Source organism: Rousettus aegyptiacus, unplaced genomic scaffold (assembly GCF_014176215.1).
Source record: "Rousettus aegyptiacus isolate mRouAeg1 unplaced genomic scaffold, mRouAeg1.p scaffold_m13_p_2, whole genome shotgun sequence".
Lineage (NCBI taxonomy): Eukaryota > Metazoa > Chordata > Mammalia > Chiroptera > Pteropodidae > Rousettus > Rousettus aegyptiacus.
This window is the reverse complement of record NW_023416295.1, coordinates 161,662,565-161,675,259: the sequence shown is the minus strand read 5'-3', so window position 1 is coordinate 161,675,259 and position 12,695 is coordinate 161,662,565. Positions and strand designations below refer to the sequence as shown.

Below are 12,695 nucleotides of genomic sequence, written 5' to 3'. Positions count from 1 at the left end.
GGAAATGAACACTTAAAGTCAGACGACTCTAGTTCCCGATATTTATTACCCCCTTCCCCTACCATGTTGTATATAGCAGAGCTGAATCGTATCTTCTTTTTGTCAAACTGAAAACAGAGACCTGAGCTTTCTTTTATGAAAAAAAATGTTGATGGATGATTGGATTAATAACATAATAGTTCTTAGCATTAAAATCCCTATAGTTAATTCTGAACACACAGTGTAAATATATATATATATATATGCCTTACTGTTAAAGTGTACAGCTGAAACTTATTGGATTTCATTAACCAATGTCACCATAAAAAAAAAAATCCATGTAGTTAATTCTAAGGATTTTTTTTTAACTTATATAACCTAATGTTATTAATTCCTGGACACAATGTCATGGTTTTCTTTCTTCTTTACACACTGCTGACCCTGTAGGAAAACACCCCCTTCCTTTTTTGCTGGCTCTGATGTGTATGATCATTCTTCACCACAGTTATTTTACGCATTTTGAATCAAAGGTGCGGTAGCTTATTCTATTGAGAATTCTAATCCTCTGGGTCTGGATTTTACACTGGCTTTTTCATTGTCCATCTAGGTGTATTGTTTGGAGTCCTGTGTATTGGAATGGCTGCACTCGCATCACTAATGGGAGGTTTGTTGCAGGTGAGAGTGGACCCTTAAAGCTTTGAGTCATAATCACTAATTTTTTTTTTTAATATTCATGTGACCATCACTCCAGACTTCTCTTTATATATGCTGACACATAGACATATAAAAGAACAGAGTGACTAAATGCTTAAAAGTTCTTTTAACTTTCTATTTGGAGATAACTATGGATTTACATGTAGTTGTAAGAAATAATACAGAGATCTTCTATACGCTGTACCTGGTTTCCTTCAATGATAACATCTTGCAAAACAATAGTACAATACCACAACCAGGATATTGACATTGATACAGTCCAGAGATGGAACATTTCCATCGCCACCAGAATCCCTCATACCGCCCTTTTATAGTCACACCTACTTCCCTCCTGTCCCTACTTCCTTCTAACCCCTGACAACAACCACTAATTTGTTCTCCATTTCTATAACTTTATCAAGAATGGAAGCATATGGTATGTAACCTTTTGAGATTGGCTTTTTTCATTCAGCATAATTCTCTGGAATTTATCCAGGTCATTGTATGTATCAACAGTTGGTTCCTTTTTATTGACGGTTCCTTTTTATTGTTGGATAGTATTCTCTGGTATGGATGTGTTTAAACCATTTACCTGTTGAAAGGACATGTGGGTTGCTTCTGGTTTTGTGCTATTATGAATGAATTTGCTGCCAACGTTCATGTATGGGTTTTTGTGTGAACTTAAGTCTTCATTTCTTTGGAATAAATGGCCAAAGGCACAATTGCTGAGTGGTGGTTGCACATTTACTTTTAAAGGAAACTGACAAACTATTTTCCAGAGTGACTGCATCATTTTGCACTGTTAGCATCTATGAATGGTCCAGTTTCTTCACTTTCTTTCCAGCATTTAGTAGGGTCACTATTTTTTATTTTAGCCATTCTGATAGATGTAGAATGATATCTCATTGTGGTTTTAATTTGCATTTCCCTGATGGTTAATGTAGTCAAACATTTGTTCATTTATTTACCAACTGTATCTGTTCTTTCCTAAAATGACTCTTCGTATCTTTTGCCCATGTTCTGATTGAATTGTTTGCTTTTTTACTGTTGAGTTTTGAGTATTATATATTCTAGATAATAGCTCTTTGTAGTTTACAGATATTTTCTCACTCTGTAGCTTGTCTTTTTATCCTCTTAATTGTCTTTTACTGAGCAAAAGTTTATTTTGAATAAGTCCAGTTTATCAAGTTGTCTTCTTATGGATCATGCTTTTGATGTCAATTCTAAGAACTCTTTGCCTTGAAAATATTGAAGATTTTCTCCTATGTTACTTTTCTAAAAGTTTTAGAGTTTTACATTTTATATTTATATCCATGATCCAGTTAGAGTCAATTTCTGTGTAAAGTATGATACTTAGGTTGACATTCTTTTTCCTCCCTCTCCCTATGGATGTCGACTTCACCACCACTTGTTGAAAAGGCTGTCTCTTTCATTAAATTGCCATTGCACCTTTGTCAAAAATCATTTGGACATATTTACGTGCGCCTATTTCTGGTTTGTATATTCTTTTCCATAGATCTATGTGTCCATTCCTCTGGCAATACTACAGCCTTGATTACTACCGTTTTCTAATATCTTGAAATCAGGAAAACTGAGTCCTTCCACTTTAACCTTATTTTTCAGAATTGTTTTAGACATTCTAGTTCCCTTCCATTTCCACATAAAGTTAAGAATAATCTTCTGTATATCTAAAAATAATCATAAAATTTTGTAGGATTACATTTAACTTGTGTATTGATTTGGGGAGAATTGATTCTTTACTATGTTGAACCTTTCAGTTCATAAGCATAGTATATCTTTCCATTTATTTGTATCTTCTCTGATTTTTTTCATCACCATTTTGTAATTTTAATTATACAAGTTCTATTAGTTTGATTTACACCTAAATATTTTATTTTTTGAGTGATTGTAAATGGTATCATATTTTTAATGTTGATGCCTATGTCTATGTGTTCATTAATATATAGAAATAAAATTGACTTTTGTATATTTATCTTATATCCTGTGACCTTGCTGAATTTACTTATTAGTACTTGGGATTTTCCACATGGATAATGTCATCTTCAAACAGGGACAGTTTTATTTCTTCCTTTCAATTCATATGTATACAATTTATTTTCTTATTTCACTGGCTTCAACTTCCACATCATGTTGAATAAGAGTAGTGAAAGTGGACACCCGTCCCTCCTTCCCCAAACTAAGTGAAGAATTCTTAAATATAATGTTAGCTGTAGGTGCTTTGTAGATGCTCTTTACTAAGTTAAGGAAATTTCCCTCTATTTCTATTTTTCTGAGAGTTTTTATTATGAATGAGCATTGAATTTTGTCATATTTTTCTGTATCGATTGATCTAATCATATGATTTTCTTCTTTAGCCTGTTGATATGGTAGATTACATTGATTGATTTTTCAGATATTGAACTAGCTTTGCATACCTGGAATCAACTTCACTTGGTCATGTTGTATAATTATTTTTATATATTAATGAATTCTATTTACTAATACTTTGTTAAGGATTGTTACATTTATATTCATGAAAAATATTAATCTGTAGAGATTTTTCTGCTTTTCATTTTTTGTGGTGTGTGTGTGTGTTTCTATTATCTTTATCTGGTTTTGGTATCAGTGTCATACTAGCTTCATAATATAAGTTGGAAAGAATTCTTTTTTATTTTCTGGAAGATATTATGTAAAATTGGTATTAAGTATTCTTTAAACATTTGGTAGAATTCTCTAGTGAAACCATCTAAACCTAGAGATTTCTTTTTTGGGTGTTTTAAAAATATGAATTCAATTTCCTTAATTGTTATAGGGCTGTTCAAATTATCTGTTAAATAATGGGTGAATTGTGGTAGTTTGTGTTTTCAAGAAATTGGTCCATTTCATCTAAGTTACCAAATTTATTTGTAGAGAGTCTTTCATTCCTTAATGATCCTTTTCATGTCTGCAGAATCTGTAGTGATAGACCCTGTTTTATTTCTAATATTGGTAATTTTGACTTTTCTCTCTCTGTTTTTAAAGTCTTTCTAGAGGTATGTCAATTTAATTGATACTTTCAAAGAACTAGCTCCTTATTTCATTAATTTTCTGTATTGATTTTCTGTTTTCAAGTATTGAATTTTACTCATTTTTATTATTTTCTTCTTTCTGATTGCCTTGTGTTATTTTTCTCTTGAACTAGAGCCTTAGATTATTGATTTGAGAGTTTTTTCTTTTTTAATAATGTGTGCACTTATTGTTAGAAAGTTTCTTCTCAACACTGTTTAGCTACGTCCCGCAACTTTTAATATTTTGTATTTTCTTTTTCATTTGTATTTTCAAATTTACTTTGAGATATATTTTTCTTTGAGATGGATTACATAGAAGTATGTGATTTAGTTTCCAAGTGTTTGGAGATTTTTCTGGTTTTTTTTTTTTTTTTTTTAATCTTTCTGCTAGGATTTCTAGTTTCATCTCGGTGTGGTCAGAAAAGACATTTTGTGTAATTTTAATTCAAGCAAATCTATCTTCACCATAGTTTTCAACGGCATTTGCTCACTTGTATCTTCGTATTACATTTTGGTAATTCTCATAATAGTTCAAACTTTTTCATTATTATTATATTTGTTATAGTGATCTGTGATCAGTGATCTTCGATATTACTATTGCAATTGTTCTTTTGGGGAGCCATGAAATGCACCCATATAAGACTGAAAATGTAATCAATAAATGTGTGTGTTCTGACTGCTCCACTGACCAGAAGTCCTCTCATCTCTATCCCTCTCCTCGGCCCTCCCTATTCCCTGAGACACAACAATGTTGAAATTAGGCCAGTTACTAACCCTGCAACGGCCTCTGTGTGTTCAAGTGAAAGGAAGAGTTATACATTTCTCACTTTCTATCAAAAACTAGAGAAGATTAAGCTTAGTGAGGAAGGCACATGGAAAGATGAGATAGGCTGAAAGGTAGGCCTCTGGCACCAGGCAGCTAGACAAGTTTTGAATGCAAAGGAAAAATTTTCAAAGATAATTAAAAGTGCTACTCCACTGAGCACATGATATGCTGATATGGGAAAGCTTTTAGCGGTCTGGAGAGAAGATCAAACCAGCCACAACATTCCCTTAAGTCAAAGCCTAATCCAGAGCAAGGCCCTAACTCTCTTCATTTCTGTGAAGGCTGAGAGAGGTAAGAAAGCTGCAGAAGAAAAGTTTGAAGCTAGCACAGTTTCGTTTATGAGGTTTAAGGAAAGATGCCTTCTCCAAAGCATAGAAGTTGTGAGAAGCAGCAAGTGTTGATGTAGAAGCTTTATTAAGTTATCCAGATGATCTAGCTAAAATAAGTAATAAAGGTGGCTACACTAAACAACAGATTTTCAATGTAGATAATACAGCCTTATATGGATAGAGATGCCAATATAATAGAAGAGATAGATGGCTAGAGAGAAGTCAGTGCCTGGCTTCAAAGCTTCAAAGACAGGCTGACTCTCGTTAGAGGAAAATGCAGCTGGTGACTTTAAATTGAAGCCAGTGTTCATTTACCCTTCCAAAAATCCTAGGGCTCTTAAGAATTATGCTAAGTCTACTCTGCCTGTGCTATACAAATGGAACAACAAAGCCTGGATGACAGCACATTTGTTTACAACATGGTATCTGAATATTTTAAGCCCACTGTTGAGATGAGATCACTGCTTAGAAAAAGAGATTCCTTTCAGATGTTACTGCTCATTGACAATGCACCTGGCCACCCCAGAGCTCTGATGGAGATGTGCAGGATTAATGTTGTGTTCATACCTGCTAACACAACATCCATTCTGTAGCATATGGGTCAAGGAGTAGTTTCAATTTTCAGGCCTTCAGATTTAAGAAATAACATTTCGTAAGGCTATAATGGACATAGTGATTCCTTTGATGGATTCAGGCAAAGTTAATTGAAAACCTTGTGAAAAGTATTCACCACTCTAGATGTCATTAAAAGCATTCGTGATTCATGGGAAGAGGTTGATACCAACCCTTATGGATGACTTTGAAGGGTTCAAGACTTCAGTGGAGCCTGAAGATGTGACTAAATTGCTGCAATCTCATGATACAAATAATGGATGAGGAGTTGCTTCTTATGAATGAGCAAAAAAAAAAAAAGTAGTTTCTTGAGATGTAATCTGCTTCAGGTTAAAATGCTGTAGAGACTTGAAATGGCAACAAAGGATTTAGAATATTACACCGACTTAGTTGATAAAGCAGCAGCAAGGTTTGAGAGGATCGACTCCAATTTTGAATGAAGTTCTGCTCTGGGTAAAATGCTATTGAATAGCATTGCATGCTACAGAGAAATCGTTCATGAAAGGAAGAGCCAATGACATGGCAGACTTCACTATTGTCTTATTTTTAAATATTGTCATTGCCACCTCAGCCTTCAGCAACCACCACCCTGATAAGCAGTAGCCACCAACACTGAGGCAAGACTCTCTACCAGCAAAAAGATTACAACTTGCTGAAGGCTCCAATGGAGGTTAATATTTTTTAGCAAGAAAGCATTGTTTAAATTAAGGTATGAACATTGTTTTTAGATGGAATGCTATTGCAGCTTGATAGACTGTACAGTATAGGGTAGACATAACTTTTATATGCAGCAATAAACAAAAAAATTTGTGCGACCTGCTTTTCTGTGATAGTCACTTTATTGCAGTGATCTGAAACCAAACCCACAGATATCTTCTACATATGCCTATAGTTTGATCTCTGTGTGATTATATGAGTAAATTAGGTCTAGAAGCTCTGAGCTTATCCAGCACACCTAAACCATAATCGGTAAAACTCCACTGAGTGTGCTTTCAGCCTTAATCTGCATTATTACTTATAGCTCTTATTGCAGTTGATTACTTTTTTTCCTGTGTCAGCTCTGGCCTGAGTGTGTACAGTAAAATATTCTAGGACAGTCATCATAGGTCCAAGGCAGTTCTTCTTGGCTTCATCTCTAACCAAGGTCTTATTTCTTTGACAGGTATTTTTTGGGGGCATATTCCCTATATCTCCAAAACTGGCTCATAGATCACACTGTCGCAGCTTGCTCATAGGCCATATGACTTCTTTCACATTTTGCATTGAAGTCTGTCGTTCTTCCTCCTGGACTCTGCTTTGAGAGAAGTTGTGAACTAACTCCGTTAATATCTTATCCCAAGTCCACATCCTCCTCAAACACATTCTCTGTTACCAATATTCACTTTCCTTCCCTAGTCCATAAGGTAGGCTTTTCTTTTGTGGACAAATTAATGTGTTCCTGATCCTTATTTTATGGTTCTGTCCACTCTTAAAAACTAGCTATTTGATTTTTTGGAATACAAACTTCTTGAAAGTTTTAGCTATTTGTATTTCTCCATTCTTCACATTGTGAATTTTTTTTCTCTGTCATGATTTTGGCATTTGTACATCGAAGGTTAAAATTAGTCAATTATGTTTTACATCTCTTTCTACATGATTCGATCAATCTTTTTTTTTTTTTAAATCACATTTTTCATTTTAGATCCACACTTAGGGAACCAAGGATGGCATTGGGTTTCTTTGCCATCTGTTATCACTTACCAGTACTCATTACAGTCTCGTTTTGAGGAGGATTTTGAGACTATCAAAGTACAAAGAAGCGATGTGGTTATTAACTTCTACAAGAAGAAGGCTGGGAGGAGTAGCGTCACTATTGACTGATGCATTTATAGAACGGCTCCCATTGTCTCATGATTCTCCACCTTCTTTACATTTTGCTTCCCTTATTGAGGGTACCCAAGAGAACATATAGATACTTCAGACTAAGAAGCAGAAGCTTCCAAGTTCTAATGATCTCTTTGCCAAAGACAAGGCTGCCATGCTTTTTAGAAGGTTGAACACATTAAATCCTTATCCTGATTAATTTGAAACATTTTAACTTTGTATTTGAAATACCTAATCGCTGACTTTTTATCATTTTCATAGGCAGCAATCAGCATATTTGGCATAGTTGGTGGACCACTTCTGGGCTTGTTTGCTTTGGGCATTTTGATTCCCTTCTCCAACGCAGCTGTAAGTATAAAGAATGAATATGTATAAAGCTTTCTTTCCCAAATACAGTAGCAGCTCTATAATTTTTTCTCAGTTGCAAAGATGTAGTTCCTATGATATCTGTTATTAGTGACTTGTCTCAATGACTTAAGTTACTCATATCGACTTCGCTGGAGTGTAAAATGAAATACTATGCACTGTGACCCTGCATGTATGAAGCTAAATGAAAACTGCCAAAACAACATAGTGCAATTTCAGATATTCACAATGTAACTGAAGGCAACATTTCTTGTGCATTTATCTATTTGCCCTTCTTGAAAATCACTCATTAATGTTTAAAGAAGGAGATTGCCAGACTCAGATATGTGAAAGTTAAAGGCAGTAGAGCTGAGGATACCTGTGAATATCCAGTTCACATCAAAGAGAAGCAATAAGATCTTTACCACCTTAGCCGGAAAGTTTCTATTCCTGATATTTAAGCCTGTAGCTCCAACAACATAACATAGTTCTAGCCCCAAAGGGGTGATCAATATCGGGAATAGTATCCAAAAGAGGGAATATGTCTGTTCTTCTCCAAAGATATAATTGTGCTTCAAAGAATTAAAATTTGTTTGGAATAAATGAAATTGAAATGATCTCTCTGAAAGTCAGGAGAAAGTCTACTTAGTCCTGGTATAAGATGAGGTTCAGGGAAAACTAATGATAATGTATATGGTTGGTTCAACAGATGGAGAACAACCATGGAACTATGACTCTACATTTAGAATTTCATTTTCCTCATAATGCATTAGGAATTAGTAGGCAGATACTAATAAGGGCTTTATGTCATCATTATTAATAGTAATTCTCAGGGAAATATATGAAAAGCTAATTTGATAGAAAGTAATTATAAGAAAGAGAGTAGTTTGTGTGCACCTCGGAATGTTAAAGTTTTGAATAGATGCTTTGTGTTATGAAGTGCATAGAAGTTTGTTGATTGTATGAGAAATTTTAAAAAGACTGACTTTTGGTTTTTGACATTTATTTTTTGCACGACTTGCCTCCAGAAACGCTGTAGGTGACTAGGTCCAGCATGCCCCTTTTCAGGGAAGTGAGGTGCTATTATTTTTATTAAGAAGGGAAGTATCTCTTTTTACTATATTCACATTTTTCAGCCTTACCTTGACGTGCTCTTCCTCCTTCCTACCGTCTCTCCGTCCCTCCTTCCTTCCCTCTGTCTCTCTTTCCTTCCTTTTCTTCCTTTACTTCTCATTACCTTTCCCGTCCTCTTTTTTTCCCCTCCCATTCATTAAATCATTAAATCATCCCGTTATTTGTTCAATGAATATTTATGGGGTTAGAACACTCCTGGGAGAAGAAAGCACTGAATGTTTTTGTCCTCGTGGGTATTATAATTTTGTGTACCCTTGATCAAGTCATGTATAGTGAGAGCAAGCAAATCTGGCCTGTCACAAACTGGCCACCCTACTATTCCAACCTCCCATTGTTCAAAAATATTTATTGTGTATGTTTTCTTCTTCATAGTCTATTGCTCATATGGCATGCCATTTGTTCACGGATTAAATAAAAATAGAGGGATCAATTGGCCCGGAGTCATCTACAGGACTGTTGTGATTATTTGGGTGTGGAGAGGGAGACCAGAACAGAGTGCTGGCCATGGAAACTGAGTGGAACAAATGAAAATATGAGACATATGAAAAAGAAAAATAGGCAGGAATTGGTGATTGGCTAGATAGGGATATGAAAAAATGGAATGGGATTACAGAGTCCCCATAGCTCTGGGCAAAAGGGGCCCATGCTGCCCTTGACAAGAGGCAGGGATCTTGCAAGGGGGAATAGTTTTAGGAGGAAAGCTGGTACATTTGTTTTAGACCATGTTGAGCTTGACCTTCTAATGTTAATTTTCATCTCAAAGCAAGCTGTATTATTTTTCCTTTAAAAGCACTCTTATTTTGCAGGGAGCGTTTACTGGCCTGCTGTCTGGATTTGCCATTTCTCTTTGGGTTGGAATTGGAGCTCAACTTTATCCCCCACCTCCTGAGAGAACCATGCCACTAAGCCTTGAAACCTATGGCTGTAATAGCACACGCAACGGGTCAAATTGGATGACAACCACAGAAATTCCATTTTCTACTAGTGCTTTTCAAGTAAACAATGTTGAAAGGTATTGAATTAAGCTTTATAATGTCATATTTTTAAAAAATGTATGTGACAAGTAAAGAATCCTAGTTGCTTTTGTCTTGCCTGCAACACTGTGATTTTACCTAATTCTGAAATGCGTAGAGCCCATGTGGCTTTTTGGCTATAATATTTTGTTTAAAAATAACAACAAAAAAAATGCCATATTTTCTTAATCTCAATAGAAACTTCCGCTTCACCTACAGATGCAGAGATTACTCGAATAGTACCAACCAAAAAATTCCATTATGAGTAAAGCTAGCAAATACCTGCTCTGGTTGAATGAAAAAGTGTCTTTGTCAACTGAAAAACCTTTAAAACGAAAAGCTCAATTATAAAAGAAACATTGCATACATAGTCTTTGAAGTACAATCTTTACTGACTAAAAGCTACAATTATCTAAATATGTTGGAAATGGCTATTTGTTCAGTTTCAAAGACTCTAAATCTTTAGAGCACTAGCAATGAGTTGCAGCTGTGATCTTCCTCCAAGAGTGTTCAGTATACAGTACACTTTTGGGCTTCTCAATACTGATGTTGTCTGATTAAATGAAATGATGAAGACCTGTTGGTGGAAGAGTGTTCTGTTGTATAGTAGATGTGAGGACAAGCCTTGTTTAGTGGGTATACAGTTAACCCTTGAACAACACTAATTTGAACTGTTCAGGTTCACTTATATGTGGATTTTTTTTCAATGAATATGTACAATACTGTAAATATGTGTTCTCTTCCTTATGACTTTCTTACTAACTTTCTTTTCTGTAGTTTATTGTAAGAATACAGTATAGAATACATATAACATACCAAATATGTGTTCATTAACTGTTTATATTATTGGTAAAGCTTCTGGCCAACAGTAGGCTATTTGTAGTTAAGTTTTGGGGAGAATCAACATTATGTGCAGAGTTTCAACTGTGCAGGGGGTAAGTGCCCTAAACTCCAGTGTTGTTCAAAGGTTAGTTGTGTAAATGCCCAGCCTTTAGGCATAAATGCTATGGATGTGTCCAAGCAATGCAAAGTGGAGGCCACTGATGCCAAACTATTGCCCTGGTTTCAGCTTTCCTAGAACGAAAGCATTAGAGAATCATTCTCTTTGGGTCAAGACATGGTATCTCCTTCTTAAAATGAACACAATCCTGAGAGAAGGAATGTGACCCTTATAATTAGTGATTCATGTCCTGGAGGGAATTCAACTATGAGAATGCTTGTTAGTGAGAGTTCAAGGCTGGTAAAGTCTGTACGGGAAGAGAGAAAAGGTAGTTCCAGAGTCTGGGGCATATTTGGGTGAGGTGTGACTAGGTGGGCTGCTATAGACAGAGGGGTAAAGAGATGCAGGGAGCAGTCTGGACAAGCATGAAAGCACTAATGGGGGGTCAGGAAGTCATTAGAGAGAGTCAGAAAGGGAGAAAAGATTAACGGAAGGATGAGTGGGAGGACGTTCAAGATGTACTTCTCGTTTCACAATTTTGCTTAGCATTTATCTGATCATGTAACTATTTCTCTTAATTTAAGAATCTAAGACAAAATGGTTATTTGGATTCCTGAAACAAATTAATTTCCTGAGGTTTACTGTGTGCCTGGTACCATAATAATCACTTTTATATTTATAAAATACATATTTGTAAATTTATATATTTATAAGGTATACATTTATATCTTTATACAATAACTCAGCTAATAAACAAGAATTTTTGAGCATGAACTATGTACTCAGTCCTGGGCTGGCCATTTATGTTACATTCATAAAAAGTCTTCCCCTCCCATTCACTGTGGTTCTTGCCTTGCAAGAAATTATATTAGTCATTTATAATATGCACAGAACAGTTAACTCAGTAAACACAATGAGTATAATAATTAGCTCATGGTAAATAACTAATAACTACTTGAAAAGTAATTGTTAATATAGACAAAGTTGGAGTGTAGATTGCCATGAAGTCTCCAGAGATGTAGTACTAGTCGAAGAATGCAGAGATTGGCCAGAGGGAGAAGGTCTGGAAAGGCATTCTTGTCACAGAAAATTGCCAGAAGAAAAGTTGGACAAGAAAATAAACAACTAAACAATATGTTGTGATAACTGGTATTTATAAGCCTTCATGGGAGCCAGGAGGAGGAAGAGTCTAACTATTCCTGGGTGGAGTCAAAGAAGCCTTTTCAGAGGAGGATTACATGAGTAGGACTTAATCAAGGTTGGGCAGGAGGGACAAAAGGAAAGAGTGTAAATTGCAAAATGGAGAAACAATATATAGTATGGCATGAAGGCCCGAAGCCACATGGCATCTTAGGAAATCACGCATAGTTCAGTTTTACTAGTGTGCAAGAGGAGTCAACGATACAGCTGACGATAAGTTATTCAGATCCCAGTTCAGATGTCTCTTCCTCACAAAGGCTTTCTCTGACCACACATTAGAGTAGTTCCTTCTTTCCACTAAGTTAATGTCATATTACCTTGCTTTATTTTCTGTATAGCACTTTCCATTTGTGAACATTACATTTATTAATTAGTTTACTTGTTTATTATATTTCTCTTCCCATTAGAATGTAAACTTTCCTAGGGCAGGAGCCTCATCTACCTTTTTTTATGGTAGACTTTCTAGTGACTTGAACAGTACCTGGGATGTAAAGCAGTTGAATGAATATACGTGGACATTTTTTAGTATTATAGTATCTGGTCAAGGTTAAGTCTTACTTTTCTTCATTCAATAAGATAAAATTGGAATAGCAGATCATGATATTAAAAACATCTTATTATATTATGACTTTGCCCATGAGGATTATTGACACATACTCTTAGTTGCTAGTAGCGTTACATGAAATCTACAGTTATGCTTCTGCTCTCTCTTAG

The 12,695-nt window shown here is 35.3% G+C and overlaps 1 protein-coding gene across 1 annotated transcript in view; it reads left to right on the top strand.

Annotated features, from left to right (window-relative positions):
• The window catches only part of SLC5A8 (solute carrier family 5 member 8), a 46,409-nt gene that overhangs the window by 28,652 nt on the left and 5,062 nt on the right, over nucleotides 1–12,695 (top strand). Inside the window, exons 10-12 of the mRNA XM_016127085.2 lie at nucleotides 587–654; nucleotides 7,611–7,697; nucleotides 9,635–9,840. Of these exons, the coding sequence (XP_015982571.1) occupies nucleotides 587–654; nucleotides 7,611–7,697; nucleotides 9,635–9,840 (361 nt within the window). The remainder of the gene's footprint in view (nucleotides 1–586; nucleotides 655–7,610; nucleotides 7,698–9,634; nucleotides 9,841–12,695) is intronic.